At 30.1% G+C, this 26108-nt stretch overlaps 5 protein-coding genes across 11 annotated transcripts; 3 read left to right on the forward strand and 2 right to left on the reverse strand.

Moving 5' to 3' along the window:
- Positions 1 to 676: 676 nt before the first annotated feature.
- On the forward strand, positions 677 to 3067 carry LOC139995224 (uncharacterized). Its single transcript, XM_072018486.1, has 4 exons — positions 677 to 1218; positions 1312 to 1975; positions 2046 to 2176; positions 2257 to 3067. The coding sequence occupies exons 1-4, from the start codon at positions 1184 to 1186 to the stop codon at positions 2720 to 2722; spliced, it is 1296 nt and encodes a 431-aa protein (XP_071874587.1). The 5' UTR covers positions 677 to 1183; the 3' UTR covers positions 2723 to 3067.
- Tho2 (THO complex subunit 2-like protein) lies at positions 3004 to 11730 on the reverse strand. 3 transcript variants are annotated; one of them, XM_072018443.1, is made up of 28 exons: positions 11564 to 11730; positions 11380 to 11423; positions 10697 to 10788; positions 10487 to 10600; positions 10274 to 10389; positions 10053 to 10183; positions 9597 to 9976; positions 9355 to 9533; positions 8656 to 9248; positions 8341 to 8575; positions 7343 to 7460; positions 7099 to 7261; positions 6829 to 7010; positions 6410 to 6694; positions 6220 to 6332; positions 5942 to 6137; positions 5733 to 5861; positions 5541 to 5669; positions 5233 to 5478; positions 5001 to 5152; positions 4783 to 4912; positions 4602 to 4707; positions 4368 to 4402; positions 4186 to 4296; positions 4060 to 4120; positions 3922 to 3983; positions 3314 to 3378; positions 3004 to 3193 (listed from the first exon to the last, which is right to left on the reverse strand). In XM_072018443.1, exons 1-28 carry the CDS (start codon positions 11626 to 11628, stop codon positions 3163 to 3165), a joined length of 4263 nt encoding a protein of 1420 aa, XP_071874544.1. In that variant the 5' UTR covers positions 11629 to 11730; the 3' UTR covers positions 3004 to 3162. The 3 variants fall into 3 exon arrangements, with proteins under 3 accessions (XP_071874544.1, XP_071874543.1, XP_071874542.1); XM_072018442.1 differs by having other exon boundaries at positions 5221 to 5478; positions 6413 to 6694; positions 11564 to 11729; XM_072018441.1 differs by having other exon boundaries at positions 5221 to 5478; positions 11564 to 11728.
- Positions 11731 to 12760: 1030 nt separating this feature from the next.
- On the forward strand, positions 12761 to 13795 carry Rpl31 (ribosomal protein L31). Of its 2 annotated transcripts, none has more exons than XM_072018502.1 (3): positions 12761 to 12898; positions 13277 to 13503; positions 13618 to 13795. In XM_072018502.1, the coding sequence occupies exons 2-3, from the start codon at positions 13283 to 13285 to the stop codon at positions 13766 to 13768; spliced, it is 372 nt and encodes a 123-aa protein (XP_071874603.1). In that variant the 5' UTR covers positions 12761 to 12898; positions 13277 to 13282; the 3' UTR covers positions 13769 to 13795. The 2 variants fall into 2 exon arrangements, with proteins under 2 accessions (XP_071874603.1, XP_071874604.1); XM_072018503.1 differs by lacking the exon at positions 12761 to 12898 and adding an exon at positions 12933 to 12957.
- Positions 13796 to 14199: 404 nt separating this feature from the next.
- On the forward strand, positions 14200 to 22964 carry LOC139995230 (protein phosphatase 1 regulatory subunit 14B). Of its 3 annotated transcripts, none has more exons than XM_072018501.1 (5): positions 14200 to 14324; positions 15444 to 15659; positions 15740 to 15829; positions 15919 to 15960; positions 22824 to 22964. In XM_072018501.1, exons 2-5 carry the CDS (start codon positions 15453 to 15455, stop codon positions 22836 to 22838), a joined length of 354 nt encoding a protein of 117 aa, XP_071874602.1. In that variant the 5' UTR covers positions 14200 to 14324; positions 15444 to 15452; the 3' UTR covers positions 22839 to 22964. The 3 variants fall into 3 exon arrangements, with proteins under 3 accessions (XP_071874602.1, XP_071874600.1, XP_071874601.1); XM_072018499.1 differs by lacking the exon at positions 22824 to 22964 and adding an exon at positions 16196 to 19466; XM_072018500.1 differs by lacking the exon at positions 22824 to 22964 and adding an exon at positions 17029 to 19466.
- On the reverse strand, positions 19752 to 24623 carry Bap60 (Brahma-associated protein 60). Of its 2 annotated transcripts, none has more exons than XM_072018472.1 (7): positions 24178 to 24623; positions 22822 to 22953; positions 22574 to 22749; positions 21887 to 22232; positions 21604 to 21801; positions 21146 to 21404; positions 19752 to 20849 (listed from the first exon to the last, which is right to left on the reverse strand). In XM_072018472.1, exons 1-7 carry the CDS (start codon positions 24226 to 24228, stop codon positions 20443 to 20445), a joined length of 1569 nt encoding a protein of 522 aa, XP_071874573.1. In that variant the 5' UTR covers positions 24229 to 24623; the 3' UTR covers positions 19752 to 20442. The 2 variants fall into 2 exon arrangements, with proteins under 2 accessions (XP_071874573.1, XP_071874574.1); XM_072018473.1 differs by having other exon boundaries at positions 21887 to 22217; positions 24178 to 24621.
- Between the last annotated feature and the right edge of the window lie 1485 nt (positions 24624 to 26108).

The following is a 26108-nucleotide window of genomic DNA, read 5'->3' on the forward strand; positions in this document are numbered from 1 at the left end:
TCGGCAATTGCTCAAAATCGGCAATTAATAATAATAATAATAAACTAATGATAATAAACCAATAATAACGCAGCTATTACTATTATATTTATTTCAGTACTATAAACAATCGTGCGAGATAGATTTTTGTAAATAAAACTTGTACAAAACTTTAATATATATGTCTTTCAAATATACTTTTGTTTGATATTTTTCAGATTGTATTTTGCTATAATATATCCAGCTAGTGTTTCTATACTTTTTTAAGATGTTGTTAACCTTTAGCATACAATGACGTTTGGGAGATGTCATCCACTTCATGTGCGATTGTAGACTTTGACGTCTCCGAGACGTCAAGAACTGTTTCCGGCTGACGCCGAAAATCAGGCATTGATTCTGTTTTATTTAATATTGATTTAATTTAATAAAAAATGTCTAGTTTCCCCATATGTTTTGAAATGTATCATACTTTATGGAATTATTAATTTATTATTTTATAATGTTACTTAATTACTGTCCATTAACATTACATATCAACCTGATTAAATATTATACAGCAATGTAAATTTCAAAATAAAATGTTCTGTTTCTAAGCTTGCATATAACTGTTTAGTTGAGCCAGATTTAAGTAGCATTCTTTGGACGCATCAAATTCCATTTTATTTGTACGTCAAGGATCATTTTGCGTGTTGTTTTACTGGTTAAATTACATGAATATCTATTTAATTTAGTGTATTAATGATAATTATGATTAGATTGCGGATTTTTATGCATTTATAAGAAATTTACATCTATAGGAAATTTGTAAGAAATATTTAAAAGTACAAAACTGCGCAGAATGCACGTAGTATGAATGTTTCCAACGAGATTCTACTTTTATAATTATATTCTCAAAAATACGAATTTGCATAAAAATCCGCTGTATGATTATGATACTTAATTTATATAGGATACTCCTATACAATATACATAAATGTAGGCAATTTTTGTAGGACTATATGCGTAATAAATTAATATATATTTATATAAATGTTGTATTTATCGCTTTAGAACCGTTATTATTTGAATATTATCGACAGATCGATATATAACATATGGGATTTAAACTTTGTATACATATACAACAGTATTTACTAAATAATAAAGAAATTGAGTCTTTTATAGAGAAGCTTTTATAATAATTATTTCAGATTTTTAATGTAATATGGACCCAGAATATTATTCTACTTTGTACAAATGGTAAGTTATATAAAATTTGAAAATTACTACGAAGAAATTTTAAGGTTAAATAAATGATAACTCGTATTTTATTATTTGGTTTTATGTTTCAAGGTTTGAAAAATGTGGGATAATATCAAACATAAGAACGCATCTTCGTCAAAATTTAATAAATGCATTAAAAAACAAAGATGTTGTTTTAAAAAATGATGAGCCCAAATCTGCGAAACAGTACGTTTATGATTTACTAGTAGCAGAATATTTATTTAATCACAATTACGCATACACACTATCTGTATTTGCTAGTGAAGCACCACTGTTAATTAACTTTTCTACTAAGACAGTTCAAAAAAACGATGGCAGCAAGGAAGAGAGTAATGAAAAATTGCAAAGTGATTATATATTGCATGTTTTGGAAACATTAGGTATCAATCCGCATGATCCTAAAGGACAGTATGTTATATCACAGTACATAGAAAATGATATGCCTTTGCTTTTATGCATATTAAGGTGTATAACTATGTTTTCCTATAACATACACAATGATGTGCCCATAAGAGAAAATATATCTCTTTGTAATGAGTCTACGCAAACTGAATTTTCTTGGCAAGCCCACAGTTTATATGTAGAAAAATTAGTTGCATTGAAAAGGAAAGTATCCATGCACAAACAAATAGTTGACAATAAGCTGCGCAAAAGAGAAATGATGTTAAAAGAACAGGCGATGTTCATTGAGCAACAACTTGCAGCATTAAATATAAAATTGCATCAAGTTCAGGTAATACAAATTTTTATTCTATAATTAGTTCAACTAAAATAAAATAACAAAATATAAATCTTTTTTATAGAATGTTATGCATAATATGAGTTTGAAAGAAAAACAACTAAAAGAAAGAAGGCAAAATAATGAACAACAAGTTTTGCAAAAAGAAATGGAATTAACATCAAAGGAAAGATTGTTGTTACAAGAAGCAGATAGGTATAATATATGATTTATAACATTAGCATTCATAAAATTAACGATTTCTTTTTTTTTATTACATATTCTGATTTACATAGATTGCAAAGGGAGCAAGATAACCATAAAAAATTAGAAGAACAATTAAAAAAAACACGTGATCAAAAAGGTGTACAAACTGAAGATCTGATACAATCATCTAATCATTTTTTACAAAACATTGAAATACAAACAGATATTGTAAACGATATAAAGCAAGAGGATAAAATTGAAGTTCTTACTAGAGAAAAGGAAGAATTAAATGCTCTTATCCAAGATCAACAATTAAGAATAGAACAGATAACACAACGGGCTCTTCAGTTGTCTCAACAAGTAGAAGGAATACGTTCATTAAGACCCATTAACATAGAAGTTCCAACACAAACTGTTAATACAAATACAGTTATTAGCGAAAGTAGTTCAACGGAAGATATTCTTCAGGATGCGAAGATGAGACTTAAACGTCTAGAGGAAGAAAGTTTGAAAGCGGATCAGTATTATTATAATTTCATCAACAACTCTCCATGATATAATAGTTACAGTAATCTAATAGAAGTAAAATGAAAAAAACTGAAAAAAAGATATATAAATGTAATTTGTATAATAAAATATTTATGCTGATTTTTTTTTATACAGAAAGAAATGTAATATTTCTTCTCGATTATTAAGGAAGAATCGGGAACAATAATGAATGAAACAAGTGCCGCATCAATGAATTTTTATTACGGTCATCGATAAGTCCTATTATAAATTATATAAAATTCGAATTGTATGTACAAATTTAAGACTGAATAGAACATGTACCAAAGTGCTTTTGTTACCTACTTTATTTTATAAAATTGGACGTTAATATAATATACAATTTATTCGCTATCTTTTTTCTTTATTATTTGAATTCTACCTTAATTACATGCAACACCAAACGTAGTATATAAAATGTTAAGTCAAATTTTTTCCAATGTTGTACATCATCTTCGTTTGGGATCCGAACTTCTCCTAGTACTCAGAATTAAGGATCATATTTCTCTATTTTTTTTTAATAAATGAAAATGAAAATTTTCTTATGTTAAAGAACTGCGATATTTTCTCTTGCTTTTAATATGTATTGTCAAAGGATATTGTTTGTCCCGGCTTTCGCGGCCCTCCCGTTCATGAGTACGTTCCTTTGTGTAGGGTGACTTTTCCTGAAAATACATTCTCATATGAATCTTCTGAATGCCATGCTATCCTGCAATTGGCGTTTGGGTATTTGATAGTATCACCTAGTTTTTCTGGTCTTTGCTATTGTCTCCCATTTCGTCTTTTCAATGTACTCGAAGCGGACGTCTTTATCAACTAAGGGGTCAAGGAATAGTGTTAGAAAAATGATTAAAAAGTTAATTTATGGGCAGAAATGTTTAGGACAAAATGTAAGACTGATGTAACGGGATTTACGAAAAAAAGTGTGGCACGTTTTTTACGAAATGTGTTATCCTCTACGTTTCTATCAATAGGACTGTTACACGCAAGTTTCTTTCAAGTTCTTTATGTTTTTTGTACGTATGGGAAAGACAAGTAATGACCTACTTATGACCATTTCAACAATACGCAAATACCTTAGAAAATCTATTCAATCGAATATAATACGAATGAAGTATTCGAAATTATTCGAATGTATCTTAATAAAGATACAATTTCTTATATCTTCGATACATGAATAGTGAAAAATTTCAATTAGAATTACTAACCTTGTTATAATGATGTTTTTCCCTATGCTCGGGGATATCACCATTTTGATGTGTTCCTTTTGCTGAAAACCATCCTCATTATTTATATAAAGAGACTGACGTTAGAACAGATTTTATATTATTTGAAAAAATGTTTACCTTTCTCATCATCTTTTCTTCTTTTCTGTTCGGTCGTCACCGCTGATTCATCTGTCCTATCCTGCAAGATAAAAAAAAACTAGAATATGTTATTAATATGTCATTTATTAAAAATTTGAGGCATACCCTTTTTCGTGCAAATTTCTTTTCCCTGCGCAATTCTTTCTGTTCGTCTCTTATTTTGCCTTTACTCGAGCGCTCTTTTTTGTCAAGACTTCCCTCAGCACGTCTACCCTCCTGTTAACATCAAAAATCAAATTACACAAATATACAGGAAAAATATCATTGTAAAATTTAATAATTCTCACCTTTTGTACATTCTCAATTTTTCTTCTTTTGGCATCTGAAATTAAAGAGTATCGGTTTTGTAATTTGGAATAAATTATAATATATATATATATATATATGTAATACACGTATTCTTTTTGCCTAAGTACTTTCTTGTGTTGTGTCAACAGTTGACACAGCTTTATATTCTCTAAAAGATATTATAAGAAACTGTGATTATGTAATGGCAATATTTAGAACTTTTTAATGCAAACCTCTATCTGATCCATCTTGCGTGGGTCCAGAACTAGCACTACTATTTGATACACTAGAAAGATCACGGTCTAAATTATCTACACCACTGCCATAATAGTGTTCCTCCTGTAATTAAATTAATAACATGATAATGCACTTATTACACAATATAGAATAATTTTTCAACAAATTTGTAGTTACTTTGTAGTATTTTCGGTCTTTTTTATCTATTGTGTCCTCTTCCTTAATCTCGTCCTTTTTTAAATGTTTGTCTTTCCCTTCAGAACTTTCCTTACTTTCTTCTTTTTTTCTAATTTTTTCCGAGCTGTCACTATATTTAATAAAATAATAATAAAAACTCGGTAAAATCTTTTGTTTATTTGCGAAGTAAAGATTGAAATATGTGTCGCTCGACTTACTGATGCAATTGATTCGATGCACTTCGTTTTTCTCGTTGATCCTTACTCTCTTTCTCTATCCTAGAGTCGCCGTTTGTAATTTCTTTACTCGATATTCCATCGCCAGCTTTATCCGAATTATCACTATTTGAAGTATCTTGTGTTTTCCCAGTCTATTAGATAAATATAAAAATTGATTTCTAAATAAGAAAAATAAAAATGTAATAAAAATAAGGCAGACCTTATCCCCTACGTGATGAAAATCTGCTTCGCGAATCATGTTTGGAGTTTTGGCTTTTAATTGGCCACTGTACGACGTTGCTAGTACATGCAAATCTTGGCGTTGTCCACGTTCCTCCTCTCTCACTTTTTCTACTTTACGTTCAAGAATTTGAGATAATTTTGCCAGAACAGGGAAATGTGGTAATATTTTTATTAATATTATCAAGGAATTTCTTATTTGTACGTAGTCCTTAGAATCCAAACAAACTACAATCGCCTGTATAAATGATGCATATTAATCTACAGTTAAAAAAGAATTTCATCACACAAAACCATTACCTTTGTAATTTTGTAATGCCATTTGTGACACACATGTCTATAATTTTCAAATCCTACCATATCATTGGCTTCAGAGAATTGATTGCTAACTCGGAATTTTGTTACAAATCCCGGATAATTGCTACATTCCTAAAATAAGAATAAACATATAAAATCATCTGGATTTATTGAGTATATTATAAAATAATATACCTTATCGAATATGGCTTTCTCAGAGTGCCACCTCATTACTGTTTCCAGCATGGCGCATAAAAATCTTCCATAACGATTAGCTTCGTTTTCGGTACATGAGGTAACTGAATATGTTATATCACAGAAAAGCTATAAGATTAAATATTATGTGATAAATAATGCAATATGTAATACATAAAGTGAGTAAATTTCCAATAAATTATACTTACTCTGTCATAGCAAAGAAGGGTTGAAAAATTCGCAGTCTTTAAAGAATGTATAGTATGAACGAATTTGGCGCAATACATGGCATCCACGGTTGTAAATGTACATCGAGGAAACAGACACAGTTGTAGAAATTGTGTTATAGTTTCATTTTTCGCTGATTTTGCGCTTCGAGATAAAAACCATGTATCTTTTTCTTGTCTAATAAAGTGGTATTAATAAAACGATATTATTACAAGGTTTTTCCACAGAGCATATAAATATTAAATTGAACAAATTTTACCTTAGATATGCAAATACTTTTTCAACGTGCTCTTCCTGTTTTCTCCTTTCATCTTGTAGTTTCTCAATTAGAGTCGTATATCTTTCTTGCTCTTTCTTCCCCTTGCTAACATTCTGAAAAAAGAAAAAGGTATATTAATTTAAAAGCGAACTATAAAAATCGCTGTTAGAATAGAAAGGTATTAACACACCACATCTTTGGAATCGGCGCTTTGTGCCGCAAGTTGCTTTAATTTGTTAATTTCTCTCTGGTAACTCTCCACAGGAACATACAAATCATACATAGACAAGGACCAAAATGTCACCAGGAACTGTGGCGAGATATCCTCCCATACTTTCAATGGATGTAAAGGTCTGACTGACTGAGCAACAGGTGCCATAACTGCTTGTGCAGCTTCTGCGTACTTTGCTTGCTTCATAGCAGTTGACATCTTTTTGTAATTTGGATCAGCTTTACGTAGGGCATCATACTTAATCTGAGAACAATATGTAAAATTAGATCTATTCAATAACAATACTCCCTAAATTGGTAATTATATCTTTATCGATTAATTTAATAGCTATTTTCTCATATACAATTGTAATATTTATTATACAAAAAGAAACTTACATTAATGGCATGTGCAAACATTGGTCTTGCAAGAAAAAATGCGACATCAGAATGTATATGATTGTCCTGGAGCATAGAATGTATGGAGGGAAGTCTTTCTACATATTCATCTACTGTCATAGTGGATCCCAAGAAGGTACCAAATTGAACTAATGTATCTTGACACTGATCATATAGTTTTCCTATGATTTTAAATACACAATTTGTCAATAAATTTTTTTTTCAAATATTAAGAGAATAAAATATTAAAAATATTACTATAATGCTTACCCACGAGTTTAAGATGAGATTTATCTGTTTCCCTATACACAACACAGTGTTTTTGCTGTGCCATTAAAAGACATAATGCTACAGCAAGATCATGTTCAGCTAGAGCTTCTTTTAAACGTTGTGATGATTTCTTTGTATTGCGTACTTGACTAAAGTAACCAGCCTGGAACATTTTGTATAATTGTAGAACATTTTTATAATAGATATCTATGTATAGATTAATTAAATATATTAATAAAATTACTTCATTTTTTAATAAGTCTCCACCTGCCATAGCATCTAACTGATCCGAGGTCATCTCCTCAGCGGCTTCGATACCCGCCATCTTTTGTACTATTTCTTTCAATATTAATAAATCTAGGCTGAACATAAAAGTGAGCAATAAGATAATTATTATTTATCTCAAATTTATTATTCCCATTGCGCAATATTACGCGGTTTTCGTAGCCATTACTATACAAGATTCTTTAAGAATACTATTATTAATACTTTATGAATAAAAATGATTGCTAACGAATATTTTTAAATAACTTTAAAAATAAAAATTGGAATATTATAAATGAAAATATAAGAATTGAGATTATATGGCGTAATTTTAATAGTTATGAGATTTTTATACGATGTTATAATATAAATGAACTTATATATCTAAAAATTATCAAATAATTTTTCTCTTTTTCCTTCATTTTTAAATCTACAGCGATAAGACTTAAATCCTATCTTCGTGTTTTCTACAAAATACAAATCTACTAATAATACTATTTTTTAATGTATGAAATTTATAATCTATGTTAATTCTTTCTTTTTTTAATATATCTAGTGTTGTATTTTAGAGTATCTAGAGTTGTCGAGAGAGTGTGATCCGCGTGAGAAAGAGCGTTGGAACCATGGTGACGAGAGTTGCAAATTAACTATTTAGTTGTCTTAATTATAGTACGTTATTGTATTTAGTTCACGTTAAACAACTAACGTTTCCTGTTTAACCAACATCTGTTTAATCCATTTTAAATAAACTAATTGTAGTAAGATCCTACACTACATCCTACAAAAATCAGAAAGGGATTAAGAATATCGCATTAACGATAATGATTCTTAATTAGCTTAAAAATTTCTGAACTTCTCGCATTATACTCAATATTCAATTAAGTAACTATTTCATCATAAAAATGAACGAGAACTTGTACAAAATCTAGACAATTACAAACTAACTGAAAAGAAATTAGTTTCTTATATACAACGTACCTTTTTTGTGCTTTAAGTTGATTAGCTACATACTGCAGCAAACCAGTAAGTTCAATATTATACTTCTTAAATATGGCTCCACAAAACGAAGCAAGGGATTGGAGCCAAAGAGATATGCTGGTGCCATCATGTTTAAATCTATCTCTGTCAGCACCAGCTAAAGCTTCCACAAGACAGTAACCAAGTACATCATAAGAAATGTTAGTCAAATATTTTAGGGAATCTACAACAGGTCCTGTAACACACGAAATAGTAAAAATTATTTAAAATGAAGACCTCCAAGTTTGCAATTGTTTCATAAAATTATTTACATACCTATAAGGTTATCATACAATTGAATTTGTATAAGAATGTAATCGAACAATACACCGGGCGAAGAATGTGTAAGTTTGCCTATTGACCTTCCTACGGGCTTTATGGTTTCCTTACTCACTCTTTTCATGATAGACTTAATTTTCTTTTGCGCATCTGCTCGTTTTCTTAAAAGAGCAGCATGTTGCAAAGGTGTATCGTTCTTCCATCGTGCGTACAAACAATATCGATTCTGATATGGATAGTATTTTAAGATATTCCACAATTCTTCGGCAACGCAACAGTTGCAGTCCATAAACGATAATGATGGCAGTAACGCTACATCGAGAATAGTCAACACGTCGTAATACAAATTGTTATTTTTATCAACTGGTTGCTTATTGGAATCTAACGGACACTGTTTTATGGCCGCATGACACAATCGCATGATCTTGTACATTAGAACAGGATCATGATGTAGATTGGGACCAAGGACTATGAGCATTGGTAATAATTGATCGTGGATCTCCTCGAGACTTTCGATTAGTTTCGGAGCAAGAGAGCTCTTTAATTGTGGAACTCTCCTACCTTGTAATTTTGGCGATATTATACAATTTCTGGAATATAATGTAGCAGATACAGTAACAGAATTTAACTATAAAAACATACTCTAAATTTATTTAATTGAATTCTCTGTAACGAAAGTATTAGAATGGAATTTACTTGCGATAAACAGGTTCGATAAGAGATTGAATCATTTTGCACAGCGCCAATGCAATTGGACGTTGATCGGTGAAACTGTGTTCGGGCAATCGATTGAATAAATTTTGTGCTACTTCCCAAGCTCCTGTCTCTAGAAGTGCTTCGCATAATCCGAACTTCTGATTACTTGTGTATTTATCCTTTTAAAAAATAATGGCGTTAATAAGATCTTTAATCAAATATAATTATATCTGTTTAGATACCTGTGGAGTTTCTTTCTCCTCTGGTACGTCCTCTTTGTCCTTCGTAGAAATTACGCTTAACTTGCGAACATAATCTTTCGCCTGTTTCATTGCCTGTTCGTGTTCTTTGATAATAGTTTTATCATCTGGTACCAGCCAAGGTAATATATCATCTAATTTAATGACACCATGTTGTAACATGAGTGCAGTGACTTTTTGCAATGAAAATGGAGTAGCATTGACGGTTGAACAATATTTAAATCCTAAAACTTCGCAGAGTACCTGTTGGTCACTCATATATGATCGAATTAAAGGGATAAAAAGCGCATCATCTTGAGGTCGATTCTCAAAAGTTTCTAATAAAATATCGAGTACCCTATTAGGGTCAAGATTAAAATATCCTAAAAGAAAGACATACATATAATTCCATCCATTTAAAATATACAATTCAGAATATATCGGAAAAAATATTTTTACCGATAAGAGACTTAACAATTTCCAATATTGATGCTACTTCACTTTCTGGACGTTCCTGATTCAATTCCACTATAAGTTTAGAATATCCTTCGCTTTCCTCTCGAAATAAATTAAATTTCCGTTGTTTATAACTGTAAATAAATGTTTTATATAGATTTTGCTTCATTAGTTTAATTTTTATATTGAATACTTTACTTAAACAAATAGGAAAAAATACATACTACAATTTTGTCTTCACTTTAATAAATTTGATTTGGAAATTCTTGTTTTTTAAAGTTCCTACATCTTGCAATGTATCAATTTCTAAACGTTCCTTCAATATCCTATCTGTGAGAAACTATATAGGAAGCAAATGATAAATTAATTATGTCATTAGAAATATTTTAATATGTAGCCAGTAGTGCAGTCACTTTTGTTATCCTATAAAATGATACCTTTTCTGATTCTTTTACAAGATAATAAAAATTATTCCTTTCTTCATTATGTGCCTCAGCATCTATCAGTGTAAATATATCCACTATTGCAGATGGTATTGCCCCATCAATATTCTGCAAATAAATATATTTTAAATAAAAGAGAACTAAAATAGACTAATAGTTGGAAAAATGAATTATTGTAATATTGTCATTGACTATTAATCTTACCGTTAGTTCACCTAATGTCTGAACAACATTGTCCTTTTTTATGTTCCCACGGATTCCATTTGAAATTAATTCGTACAATCCTCTTCTCCATTCTAAAATTAAAGATAACACCACATAAATATGTTAAAAATATAGAACTATCAAATGATAATTATATATTGTAAAATGTATCTCAAAAATGCAATTCCTCATAATTTATAATTTATAATTTACAGTTACATATATCAAAATTAAAAATAATGCAAAATTAATAAAGAATTTGAGAATCGACCTTTTATTAATTTGATTGAAATATGAAATAGTTCAAAATTATATTTTATTCACATATATAAACTCTTTTACTTTTTATAATATTCTATGTGTAAAACAATCTTCCACTGAGATTTTTCATTAAGATATGTATTTGCATAAAAATCCACACTAATTATTGACATTCATAGATAAAAGAATATAAAGAAACGTTGGCGCTTAAATACATTTCATAAATTTTGAATTTTCGGAATATATTTCTCAGATAACAAACAGGGAGAAATATTTTCTATGTGAACATCGTTTATTTCATAAACAGATGGAAACGTTGATGATATGATAAGTGTAATATTGATAGATTTCAGCGCGCGTAAAATTTTCACTTTGTGTGGAAACATGGCTCAAGCTGTTAAGAGAAATTTTTGTAATCTCACCTGCAGTGTTGCCTTCCTTAAATTTGTGCTTGATTAACTTGAGGCTGCAAACAGTTGTTAATTGACAATTAACTCTTCAGAAGAGCGAGAAACAGGAGAGATAAGTTGCAACCATCAATTGCACAGAAGTATGCAATATCAATTCAATATTAATCGAACGCACTTTCGGACGTTAACCACTTACAAATCATTTTTTCCATGTTTATCCCATGCTTTCCATATATCTGTGTTCCACACTTTACCAGCCATTTTAATTCCATGAAAAGCTTTTTATAATTAAAAACAATTGTATCAACATCACAGGTTAATAGACTCCATTTTGCACCATTGTAAGCGTCCTCGAAGCTATCGTGGCGCGATCTTTCTTACGCCATATATTATATCTAGTTTGGAATCTTTATTGTTAAAATCTTCCTTCTACGTAATTAGTTATTAACGAATAAATTGCAGATCTTTATGCATTTATGGTATATTTGAAGGTATAAAAATGCACACAGAAGTATATTTTTATTTATTTCTCTGTAGTTTAGACCCAGTTTCTATTAAGTACAAGGAGGTTGTTGTGTTCTTATTTCCTGTTTCCTATATTGGGATTTTATTCCTTATACTATATTTATATAGATATATTATATATATTCTACAAATGCATATAATAATAATTTCCATAAATTTCCATTTAAATTTATATTTCTTTATTTATGCCTACAAAAATATAAAAATACATTAAAATCCACAGTCTATTAATAAAGTATCAGTTGTAAAGAAATAAATATGGCATTAATTATATACATTTATTAGTTTATAAAGTTATCTTTGCTATTCTTTCAAATTTAATTTTAATAAAAAGTTTTTATAAATGTTTCACTTAATAAAAAGTAAAATTAATAATAGGTCACTTTATCTACTTTTTATTTATGAAAAGATTGTATCATAGAAATAAAGTATATATATATAGAGAGAGAGAATTATATATATGTATATAAGGAGGAAATATAATTATAAAATATTGATTTATAATACATTATAACATAATAAGTTACGTTTTCGAATATTAATAAAGTATTAGTTAAAATTAGATAAAGTACTAATCGAATTTTACTGAAAATGTTTTATGAACTACTGGAATTACATTTAGTAATTACATATAGTATATTATCCTATCTATTTTTGATTTATGAAAAATATGTTGTTTATCTTATGACAGTATATATATGGAATATAAATATAATTATAGAATATTGATTTTCTCTAAAGATTAAATTTATACTTTACATAATACAAGAAACGAACATACGCGCTTTAAATGGCTTCATGGGATGTGAAAAAGTAGAAACAATACTAAATACGAATAATTTTTATTTATATATCAAATACATAATATCATAAGTTACCAGAAATTTCATTAGTCTTACAAATACATTTTATAGGTTAAGTCTCTCAAAATATTACCGTTAGAAATTGGTGAGTTTAGGAACGCGAAGAACTTCAGTTCTTTTACGTTCAGCCACAGAATAGAAAGGTATTGTCATTTTTTACTTTAAATGAAATCAGAGAACATCTGGCTGTGTATTATTAATAGTAAATAAATTTCGGTATAATTATATCGATTAAACACTGCACAACAACACGATTTTAATATTATCGTCGATAATATAACATGCTTTATAATTAGAATATACGAGTGTAACGCTGTTTTGTTTACTACTCTTCCTGTATATAAAATAATTTAGACAACTGTAAAACTTAATATTTTATTATACAAAAATATATTAGTGCTGTAAGAATGCATGTTTTGTATTTTTTAATTAAGTATTATTTTATATATTCCTCTTTTTTTACTGTAATAAATTTGGTTATGTCACGTTGTAATTGCAAATTTGGCAATTTTTATTTTCAGTACAAAATGGCCAAATCTAAGGAGAAGAAGAGCAAAAGTGCTATTAACGAGGTTGTCACTCGTGAATATACAGTGAATCTCCACAAACGTCTCCACGGAGTTGGATTTAAAAAACGTGCTCCACGAGCTATCAAAGAAATTCGTAAATTTGCTGAAAAACAAATGGGAACTCCAGATGTGAGGATTGATACACGACTCAACAAACAACTGTGGTCTAAGGGAATCAGGTAAATTTTATATATTTCTGAGTTTGATTTAATTTGTAACTATTTATGACTGAACTGTCACAGTCTGAATTTTTTGGTATTTTATATTATTAATTTGCATTTCTATGTTTCTAGAAATGTACCATTCAGAGTTCGTGTACGATTGAGCAGAAGAAGGAATGATGATGAAGATTCTGCAAATAAGTTGTACACCCTTGTTACGTATATACCAGTTGCTTCCTTCAAAGGTTTACAGACAGAAAATGTTGATGCAAGCCAAGATTGATTTATTTCTGATTAATAAATAAGTTTCATCAATTTTTGACTTTATAATTATTTCGATACTCCCTTTTTTATTTCACGCTCAATATTTTTTATTATTTTTTAACATTCAACTTCTTCAATGTACTTCGGATAGTAATATTAGAAATGATAATACTTACCTAATCTAGTACATTTTACAAAGTCTATATTTAACATCAGAATCAGAGATATTAAAGATAAATTAATTTTAAAATCCTACATTGAGTAAGTTAGAACAATTTAAAATTTTAAAGGGTTCAAATATAAAAATTTTCTGCGATCTGATATTGTCGATTATCGATACATATCGACAACAATGTCACTATATATGTTTCCCACGCTATAATGTTCCTAGCCAATTCTTACTGTAATTTGCTATAAGATAGTGATATTTCGAGCATCCTATGGTAATCATAGTTAGTGTAAAGTTTTATCATAGTCGAGGAACTTCAGGAAAGTTTATTATTCGTATGGATTCTGGCATTACGATACTGTATTACGGCTCGAATAGTGTACGTTCTGAAATAGAAGCTGTGAGTGTAAGTAATATCAAGTGATCGTACGAAGGCGCGCTAACAATATTTCTTTCTCTCTCGTTTCCCTATTAATTTTATTGAGTTCTAGGTAGATAATTGACTTGATCTTTGTTTATACTTATGCTGACATGAGTCGGTGATCATTTATTAAAATGCAAAGTACGAATCCACTAATGTCGCTTTATTTACAAGAGTGTCGGCACCTTTTTTTTTCTTTCATTTTAATTCGCCGGCTCACAGTTTTATCAAAGTATTCTTAGTAGTTTTATTTCGATGCTCTCGAGCTGTTTGTGTAATCAAAGCGTCGCGTCTCATCGAGGCTGCATTTGCATTCAATAACTTCAGATAATAAGCCTATTGTTTATTGTAGCATGCAAAACGCGGCTAACATGTGCGTAAACGCATATAGTTAAAGAGAAATAAATTTCTGTATGCTTATGATTTACGACTTGGTTTGGGCGCTATAATTATTTGCTCCGATTAATTCGATTCGGTTTGTCAATGATCGATCACGCGGCTACTTTTTATCAAGTAAATCGCGCACATAATTAAGTCTGTGGGAACGGATGTGACTCCGTGAAGAAAGAATTTCGTTCCCACATTTCTTTCTTACTTTTACCGCACATTATCATCGTACGATGCTTCCTCTAACCGGTACACCTTAGTTATAAGTTATAATTTTTCTATAAAAGAAAGAAAAAAATTGTATTAAGAAATAAAAAAAACAAAATTTCTATTTAGCTTTTATTCATTTTTTAAAATGAATTTTTGTCCGCATAACTATATAAATATAGATTGAAAATTATTATATATTATTATTTTATGCAATTATTTTTTGTATAAGCATATTCTATACTATATAGAATATTAAAAATTTGTATATTTTTTATATACTGTAATATATCTTTTTCTTGTTTTCTATCCTTTCCTTTATTATTCTAATTGTTTTATTAACATATCCCATTAAACACATATATCATACATAATACAATGTTTAAATAAATTCTTTAAGAATACTATACTAACAAATGTATCTTGCATTTTTTATTTTCTTTCTTCATACAATTCTTTATTGCACAATTTTTTATATATTTTTTAATTTTTCTTTTTCTAATTATTCAGTAGTTTATAATGGAAGGAGGTGGAGTACTTACAGCAGAACGCAGTCCTGCTCGTGCGAATTTGCATGTAGCTTTCAGTGAAAAGGGTGAGGTAAAGGAACGCAGGGAAAAATTCTTAACAGCCAAGTATGGGTCTCATCAGATGTCTCTTATCCGTAAAAGACTTGCAGTCGAAATGTGGCTCTTTGATGAGCTAGAAAAACTATATGAATCAGTTGTAAGTTTAAAATTAATCTCTTTGTAACTAGAAGTTATTACATAGATATAAATTATTTATCAATTTTTGTTAATTGATAGAATGAAAATGGTAAAAATCGGGAAGTTGAAATAGATATAGATGAACTTCTTGATATGGACAGTGATGATCATAGACGAAGATTTTTGCAGGTATGTATAAGTACATTAGATTAGATGGTTGTTATCAAAGCTGATACACATTAGTTATTGTTATTTATTGTTTTATTTTGTTGTTATAGGAGTTACTGGTTGATACAAAGAAACCACCACATGATGTAAATGTAAGTGCAGCTCCTAAGCTTGTCTTGATAAATTTGCAATTATTTGTTGTAACAATATCCTTTCTCCCAAAATTTAATACTTTGTGACTAATATATACCTGAATATAATATCTAGTATTTTTAATGAATTAATAAGCTCGATTATAGTGTATCTATGGTTTTAGAGGAATAATTTGATTGATAAACTGGGGCCTTGTCACTAACGGAAGTTCATCTCTTTATTTATATGTTTCAGAAATTCATTAACGATTTACTTGAAAAAGCTAAAACACTTTGAAGAACTTCCGCGTTCTTCTTAACACTTACGTGTTTGCAAGGACTTTTTTGAAGCATGAACAAATTTGCTCAGATTTTGGGACGAGTCAAAGACATATTCAAGCCTTAAATGAGTCGCGCGCATACGTGACTTAAATGCCAATTTATCATTATACTTGGATCGAACATAATGGGGAAAAGAAAATGAAAAAAAATCTAATCCATCAAATGACTCTGCACATTTTTATTCTAGCGTATATTATTTCATATTGAAATCGTAAGCATTAGTATCTGACTTATCTCAGTACAACGGCTAACTTTGTTAGTTATTTATGTGCGCATCGCATATCAAGTAATAAATCTCACAGTACACGGAACTGCCTTGCTGTACGATCCATCCAGTGTGATGTATAGTAGAAAACGTTTGTTCTTCTACACTCTAGTTTTGTATGCATTCTATACTCCATTGTTCGTAGTAATATTTATGTTATTAGGGGATGATTAACTAACAAAGATACTTCCAAAACACTGTAACTATATCAAATAATTTCTATGCATATCCTAAGTTCATTGAATTGTCACGACTGAGGATATGATTGAGTTTGAAATGATTAATATTTTTTATGTTGTAGTGAATTAATACAAACTTTTTTTTATTTATTGTAGAAGATACTTTAAGGGGGCAGATATGCAAAATTTCGCATCGAATGCTTGTATGAATTTAAAGGGGAAAAAAAAAAGAAAGAAACGAAAAAAAAAAAAAAAAAATGATGGAATCTGTTTGATAATATAATAAAAGCGTGTATGTTTCAGATGATATTATCACTGGCATAGTAATAATTAAAACGTGGAAATGACACCTATCGTTGCTCCAGTACCGAATCAGTATTGAAAATTATCATGAAGCAGAAATTAACTCTGCCGTAAGTTTGTCATTTTGCTCCTCTTTTCTTTTGGATAATTGTTGATTGAAATTTTTCAAAGTTCTTGTTAAGTCGTTAATTAAAAAAGAAAAAAAAAAGAATGAAGGGAAAACCATAAAAACATTCCTACATTTAGAAAGATATTAAATTCTTTATATTGTAACGACGATGTAGTGATGATTTTTTAAATTACTTTGTTACTTATATAATCATGTTGTTAATTTTCAAGATTTTAAATTTCTATTTATAGACGTGTTATACTCGTTTAAATGATCGGTCGATCATCTTTAATGAATCTTTAATAGATCAATTCGCGTATTTGTCTCGAAAAAGAAAGAACAAATGGAACGAATGTACAAGTCCTCTGTTCTGACGGCCTCGTTTGGATAAAATAATTGTAAATGCGTAGAATTATTCGTGTGTATCTATATGTAGTACAAATTAGCGTTTGTGTTATGAAAAGAAACAATAATTCACCGTCGCAACAGAGTCGCAATCATAGGTGACATTTATACGATTTACCGACAGTCATTTAACATACGAGCTATCGTGTAAAATGTATCCACAGTTACTGTAAAAGAGGAAGGGAGTGAATTTAACGCAAACTTCCGGATAACCCAAAGGATCTCTTGCACCGATGTATCTCGCATTAATTACTTAAAACCAAAAATGAAAAAAAAAAAAAAAAAAAAAAAAGACTGCACAAGTGGAATTTACCTTCCTCTTAGACACCATATATTATAATATAGATGCGTACAGAAATCACAGTAAGTGGCAAAACAGGATGGATAAGATGGATATATTATCGAAGATCGAATACACACAGTATCGGATGTTGAACGGGGAACCAAAAAGTTTTCTGTTTATGCTGGACAAAAACGTAAAAAGCAATACCTATATGATGTGATTATTTAAAAATATATATTCACGTGAAAGAAAAAGGAAAGAAATGGCTAGAAGAACTCTGTGGCTACCTCGTACGCCATATTTCTAGTGCTATCAATCCCCATTCAAAGAACAGACAAAAAAAGAAGAAAACGTGGAGAAACAAGAATGATTTTATCCAAGCAAAGACTTAGTGAATCACACTATCATTTTACGAGATATATTTGAGTGTACAGAGATTCACAGCTGCCATTTGTCTTTTGGCAAAAATGTGATCTTTGTAGACTTGATCTGAGGGCATAGAGAAATGTGTTTAGAATATCTTTCTACTCACCCATCCTTCAAACAAAAAAATATACTTCCATTTAGGTGAATAACGTGTAATTAAAGGAGAAAAAAAGGTCTTGTCACTCAATTATATATATTTAAAACTTTATACGACAAAATATATGTGAATGTGTAATTAAGATTAGGGAAGTAAAAAAACAAAAGTACTATACAATAAACCTTGATCTCATAATAAAACGGTGCAATCGTGACGTATTCGTTCACTTTTGATCAAGTGGAGTCATATGACTATATGACACACGTATTTAGCGATTGATTTTTATGTCGAACGAAGACGTCAGAATCCAATCAGAGTTTATTGTACTAGAAACGATACAATCAATTGGTGCACTTGTGATTTAGTGTTGTACAACGGTATGCGACCTTCGATAGAATTATGTTCATCGAATCGGCACGTAAAACGGAGAAGAGGAAAAAATACAAGAAGATTATGAAGTTTTTAAATTTTATCACCAGAAAACAATGTCGCTGTAGAAACTGGCTCCTTTGTTCTTTCATCCTGCGTTATAAAATAAAAACGTGAATCAAGTGCTTTGCGTGTAATGCTCGTTGGCATGTGAAGAATGTTTCGTAATATATATGTATCGTTCCGGCTTCGTGTCTTTAAAAAAAGAAAGGCGTAGGAAACTCGTGTGTAATTGGTATGATGCGATTTCAACGTTATTTTCTCGGCGAGTCGTGTTTTGCAAGAAATGCGTGGAATACATTAATGTCTCGAAGAAAAAGAGGAAAACACGATGAAAGACGTAAATTTATATCCGTAAAATGGCACTGGAATTTCTCATCCTCGTGTGAATGTCTTGGAATGTTAATGTTGTAATACTGAATCAAATTAATCCATAATACTCTTAAGTAAGAGGGGAAAGCACTTTTACACTGACGAAATAAAATTGAAACTTCCGCGATGAAAAAAAAAGAAAAAAACAGAAAAAAAATAGGGAAAGAATAAGAAATTTAGGATTCTTGTTCCTTACGTTTTAAATTGGCGATATTGCCGTTTCCACGAGGAAACCATATTTTGCATCAACATGTACTGATTATGTAAGAGATTGTATTTACTTGCACAAACAAAATAAGAATTGGATAACAGAAAAATTTATGGCTAGTTTCTTTCCTTTTCTTTCACCCAATGAACTAATTACAGTATACAATATTAATAAATTGGAAATTTATTACTTCACAATTATAAGCGCAGGTTACTCTAAAAAGATCAATTTTTTTTTGTAGTGAGGCGCAAAAGAATAGTTAATAACTTTTTTAATCTTTCATTAAAAATTAAAAAGAAATCAAGAAAAGAAATGAAATCTTAACTGTAGTAATTACATTATTGTACTGAAAATATTTATTCAGATTAATTCAGTTTAAAATGGTTTCAGCGAATTATATCAAAGGTTTATTCATTATATTATACAGAAGTTTCTCGCACTTATAATGCGCGGTAGCGGATTGCGATACATATCCTCATAGAAAAGACTTCTGAAAAACTAGCTTGAATAAAGATATACGAGATCGATATACGTATTCGTACTAAATAAATTTGTTATCCATGAGATTCCTCTATGATTACTATACATCATTTCTTATTCTTAAAAATATGTCACTCGTCGTACTATAATGTCATAGTGACACTGCATTGCGAATGAAGCGTAAGACACGTTAATCGATCGATTTTGCAATTGGAACAAGAGAAAAATTTATATAAATACTTTACATACAGTATGCGAAGTAATTATATGAAAAGGGTAATCTATTAAGGATGGGAATAAATTACTAACAAAGATTTTAAGCAATGATGATTATGAGATAAGATATATGTTAACCAATTTTTTACTTTGTCTACTATAATTACTTTATTCATTGTTCTAAAATATTCAGCTTCTGATTAAGATAAAATTGAAATAACATATAATAAATAATAACTGAAGTGATATTATTTGTTTCATTTTTTGTAATACAAATTTAATAAATAAGAAATTTTGTTTAGACAAATACTTTATTAATAACTTATTTAATAATTTCTTTTGTTCGATATAATTACTTCGTAACTGTAGCGAAGCCTCTTCGATAATACTTATGAATTTCTTATACCGAGCGCCTGTTCCAATTCTGCGCGTTTCTGTTGAACCTTCGTGTAGAAATATCTACATACTGCTTCTTGCGCCCACGGTTGATAATAGAATTCTGCTCTACGTTCTTCTTCTGGATTGCCAACAACGTCTATCATGGTCTTCAAATCCCTCGTTTGCGAGATAATCCATTTGTTGATGAACTGCTGAGGATCTTTAGCGAAACTCAAGAAGAACTCTCGGTTCGTTTTCAACTGGTTGATCGTTTCGACCGTTTCGTGGATTTTGTTGTCGAGACTTTGGATTTCTTGTTGACTTGCGGTCGATAACAGAAAATTGTTCATCTGCGTTTTTAACGTATCGTCAACTTCCACGTCTATGTCATAACACGCAGTCTGTTTCGTTTCTGTACCTGATTTAGACCGTGAAAGAACAAATGGTTATTTTTTGTTTTTGCAAATATGGAATATGGTGTGCGCTTCTTAATTATTATTGTAGGACTTTTTGCAAATTCATATTTTTGAGAACATAATTACAAAATACAGGTTCGGCAGAAAATTGTGTTACCTATCAAATATTATAGAAAGCACCATACTTTGGATATATTATACATTTTCTCACACTATGCGCATTCTGTGCAATTTCACACTTTCAAGTTTTCTGTAGATGCATACAAATCCGCACTTCAAAATTATTATTGATAGATACCTTCGACGCTAATAACGTGATTAATCACGATCGGGTCTGGAGGATGGAGCAACGGATTTAAACGCTGTGGTATTTCCGCGAATTTCATCCTTGAACAGGCGAATATTTGTTCGAGATATTTATCACAGTTTATGAATTCCCTTTCGTGACTATCTTGAAGTTTGTGTGTCTTTATGTACTGCCAAAGAGCAGAGATGATAACAGGTCGCGTTTGGGTATGTACACCTAGAAGTCGGGCTAATCTAGGATCTAGTTTAAACTGCAACCAAAACATTTCTGTTAAATTCTAACTCAGCTTACATTTATTTTATTCATTAATAAGGATGTACGAGAACCAGAGGATGTCAAATTGGGAAAATTTAATTAACTTAAATTAAGTTGTCAGAGACAACTAGAATGTTAAGCATTTGTAATTTTACAAATTTTGGTACATCCCTTTTATTTAAAAGAAATGTTACCTGTAAGGGTTGATAGTCGAGAAGCAAGAGAATAGTGCATCGAACATTTTTATCTCCAGGTCTTTTCACTTGGAAACCATCAGTTTCTTGTGTTGTCAATGTACGGTGCCATTCAACCAAATGATTGTCAGGTCCATATAGATCTTTATCCAATTCTATAACTAGACTTTTAAAAAAGGAAGAGAATTTCCTTTTTACCTAAAAATCATTGTAATATAAATGAATTATCCTTCATTTTCAAATGATCTATGGTTTTCTTATCTAAGAATAAATTGATTTTTACTTTATTAGGATCATTTTTCGTATCGTCTAAAAGTCGTCCCTCGACTCTAAGTTCCCAGGATGCAACCGAACCTTCTTCACCCTCGCCAGCCTCTTTCGCTGGGTAGAACGTGTTCGAAATAAATATTCGTAATTTTCTTTTCTGTTTCATTGGGCGTTTCAGTGCTTCTTGTATATCAAGTCGCTTTCTCATTATAGTCGCATCTAATTTCCTCTCAAATGCAAGTAAGTCCATGTAAGCCTGAGATTCAGGCACTAAATCACGCACTTTTTGTGGCAATATCTTGTCTGCTAGCTTTTTCTTCTTCTTGGACGTGGAATGTGAAAAATCACTGTTCCAAAAATACCTATATGAGTTTGTGTAAAAATCATAGATTCAAAAATCAATAAACCAATTTTTAAGCTTATGAAATGCAGTGAAGTTCCTGGTGAATTCAGTGAATGGTTTCTTTTTAACATTTTGATGATGACAAATAAATTAACAATTTAATAATCAAGCAACCAAATTGATAAAAAATTAATTGACATATTGCTTTTTGAAATGTACGAAATCATAAATATTAAAAGCTAGTTTATTCCAATAAAAACAATTAGTTAATACATTGTTTAATGCAATGAGTTAATGAGCAAAGTAATACAAAATATGGATGCAAAATTAAATAAAAGCATGCACTGTTAGTATACTTACGGTTTCTGTTGTGACATAGGAATACGTTGATCTGCACTCCTTTTTCCAACAGGTGGAGTCGGCATAGGTCCTTGACGCATGTTCGAATATGGTTGATTAGCTCTTATTATACTGGCTGGTCCAGGACCTGCATTAGCCATTTGTGGAGGAGGAGTAAATCCTGATCTCTGCTGCATCTATATAAAAATTAACCTAGAAGTTCCTTACTGTTCCAGTTAATTCAATTTTCTTAATTCTTATATACTTACAGGAAAATTTGGGCTAGAATACTGCCGTAAATTAGGAGGCACAGATGATGCAGCATACCTTTGTGGTGGAGGGCCATTATTTCCTGTATTTGGTACAGGAAACCTTTGTGCCATGTTTCTTTGGTGATAATCCTACTGATTGAAATCAACAAACGTTTCATTCATACAAATATTGTTGTACAGTTTACAATAAACAAAAGAATTTAAATGAAATTTTATCAAACTCTATTCTACATCAAAGTCACACAAATTACTATTAAAATGTACAATATTTTATTACATAAGAAAGTTTATTTATGTCCTTTGTACATAAAATTACTTATTTTTATACATAGAAATAAAAAGACAATGCTTTTTAAATAAACACTCTGACTTTTCTGTCAAACTAGTGTAACTACAAAACAAAAACATAACCTCAAAAAGCGTACCTAATTACAACTTTACTTAAGTCACAATTAATCGTGTTATTTTTCTAAGTATCGTAACATTGTTAACAAAATGATAAATTTCATAAAACAATCAGTAAAAATATAAAGAAGATGAATATCGAAGAGCTGAAATAAAACTTTTCCGTTAGAATTGAGTGCATTTTTGCATCACAACACAATTGGACTTGGAACGCTTTAAACTGCAACGTTCTATGGTGCGAATCAAAGTATGAAAAGAGAAAAAAGAACGACGAACAAGTGAAACGAATTTGGCAAATAATTGAAAAACAACCTACGCCTTCAAAATTTCTTTCCGTTTTCCTCCAGGTTTAATAAGCTCTCGAAAAGCGGCAGATTATGGGGAAATAATTTTTCTGATTCATAAGAGGGCGCCACGATCTGCGCCGTCTGCAGGGAATTTTTGAATTTAATTTTTAAATTGCTAAGGACTTGTTTTTGTATTATAACGTAGCTGAATTTAAAATATTATAGAATTACGCAGAAAGCATTTTTTAAAATCTTTCATGACTTTGTTTATTTCCTCTAATTGTTTACTAAAGACTTTCTAATTTCTAATATAGAATTATAGAATAATGAAACTATAATAAGAACTTTAACGCATTTCAAGTATCATTAACAACTTACTTTACAAAATTCTGTCAAAAAAGTACTTAATTATTTCATTATCCACTGTTTTCATGTAAGCTAAAGTAGTTAGATGGGAACATATTTCTACGTGATAAAATATCGATTATTAGTTTTGTTCTTTTGTATGAATTTTTAGAATAAAATAATAGCAAATTTCTTTAAAAAGTAATTTAATAAATTTCCTATATATAAAATTTCCAAATCCTTTAACTATGTAATAACATTCTGAATTTCTTGTAACATTGAATAAGTCAATTAAGAGACAGTAATAATAGAATACCTTGAATACCACCTGCGCACGCGGATTCTCATGAAAACAATAATTAATCATGAGACGCGTGGGGATTTAATCCCGGACGATCCCGCGTTTAAATCGTAAAACGCGCTCAAATTAAAGTGGGATTAGGTGTCGACGATTATGGCACAGCCACTCAAGTTACAAAATGGTCGTTAGGAACGATAATGATTTTCGATTTGATCACGTGTTCGAAATAACCGAAATTATTGGATTTCGACGAAAATTTTGCTCGTTGACAACGAAGAGGGGAAATGGAAATACGCAAGATGCCGCGATTATATTTAAATCTGAGTCAGTAGCCAGCGATTTCGCCAGTGAAGAATCTTCCATATCGTTGGAATAAGAGTTACGTTCATTACGCAATGCTCCGTTATCGCGAATAAAAATCCCCATAGGAATCAGCTTTAGGAATATCTTTAAGCTTAGATTAGAAATGGCAATGATTTTTTTTTTTTTGAAAACTATAAATACTGGCTACTTTAAATTTTGTGCATTCATTCACACGTATTTCAAGATATATATATATATATATATATTTGTTTTATTGAGATAATAATTTCAAATTTCAAATGATGATTTAAAAAATATATAAAATATAAAAGATTCTGTAATTATGTTAGTTTGAGATAAATGATGTAGCTTGTTTCTATTTATATACTTACATTATGTTTATTATTTTTTTTAAAAAGATTTCTTTTTAAGTTTGAATTTTAAACAATTCTTTTATAAGAGCGCCATCTTAAATAAGAATTTTTAAATTGCCCGTCTTTTGGCGGGCTTTCATCCTTAATCTGTTGGCTCTTCACGTGAATTCAAAAAGTGGATCAACGTAATAATAACTCGACCCATATGACGGCTGGTTATTTAAAGAAAAAACCTCTGATACTCTTTGCGCAATCGAATTTCCTTTTTCCCGTTTTTTGTCGAATATTTGGAGCGTAGAATGCAGCGAGGGACTGCGTTTGAATAACAATATGGCGACTTGTAGATGAAAGTTGAGGAACGTAATATGGAACGAAATAAAAATCGTATTTTTCGTTAAAATTACAAATTTATAAATTAGTTAATAGGAAATTTGAAATAATTGTGGCTTTTATTATTGAAATGAAAGATGACGAAGTCTTTTATTTTCCAGCGCAATATTAAGAAAATTAAAGCTCAGCTTCAACTTTAATTTAATTCTACATTGAAATTTTTATTTGTGGTATGTAACAGTTTTTTAATTTAATTTGGAATCGAAATTCTGTGTAGTATCTTTCTTAGAAATTAATTTAAGTTTAGATTTATTTACAAAATTTGCATCTATTGGCAACTATAATCTAACTGTTTGTTTCATATTTAGTTATTATAGTATCAAGTAGCTAAGTTTAATACGAGTAGTTATTAAAATCGTGGAAAGGAAGCAACACAGTGAATAAGTAATACGACCAAGAAAGCGGAAGGAGAACTGTCTAGAATTAGTCAGCCTCTCAATCCATCACCACCCACTGCAGTCCACAGTGTGCTCCCACCGAAATGGAGCAAATAATACATCAGCAATAAGAGAAACATTATTACAATCTAGTGGAGAATTTTACAAGCAACAAAATTTCAGCACTTTCAACAAATTAGTTATATTATGTTTGGTTAATTATTATAACACTTTCTAATATCATACAGTATGCATAATTTCAGAATTTATGACACACCAATCCTGAAAGTCAGACTACTAAAAAGCTACAATTTATTTCAGTTCACCCAATTCTCAATTTCAAAGTTATTTATAATTTATTCCAATTCACAGGCAGATACACAAGCAGCAAGCAATACAGTTCACCTATTTCCAAATTCCTAAAGCTCTTTTCCAAGTTTCTAAAGCACCTTTAATCGCCTACGTGATACAAATGCCTGGAATCTATTCTACAGAAATTCCA

The sequence above is a fragment of the Bombus fervidus genome, chromosome 15 (assembly GCF_041682495.2).
Source record: "Bombus fervidus isolate BK054 chromosome 15, iyBomFerv1, whole genome shotgun sequence".
Classification (NCBI taxonomy): domain Eukaryota; kingdom Metazoa; phylum Arthropoda; class Insecta; order Hymenoptera; family Apidae; genus Bombus; species Bombus fervidus.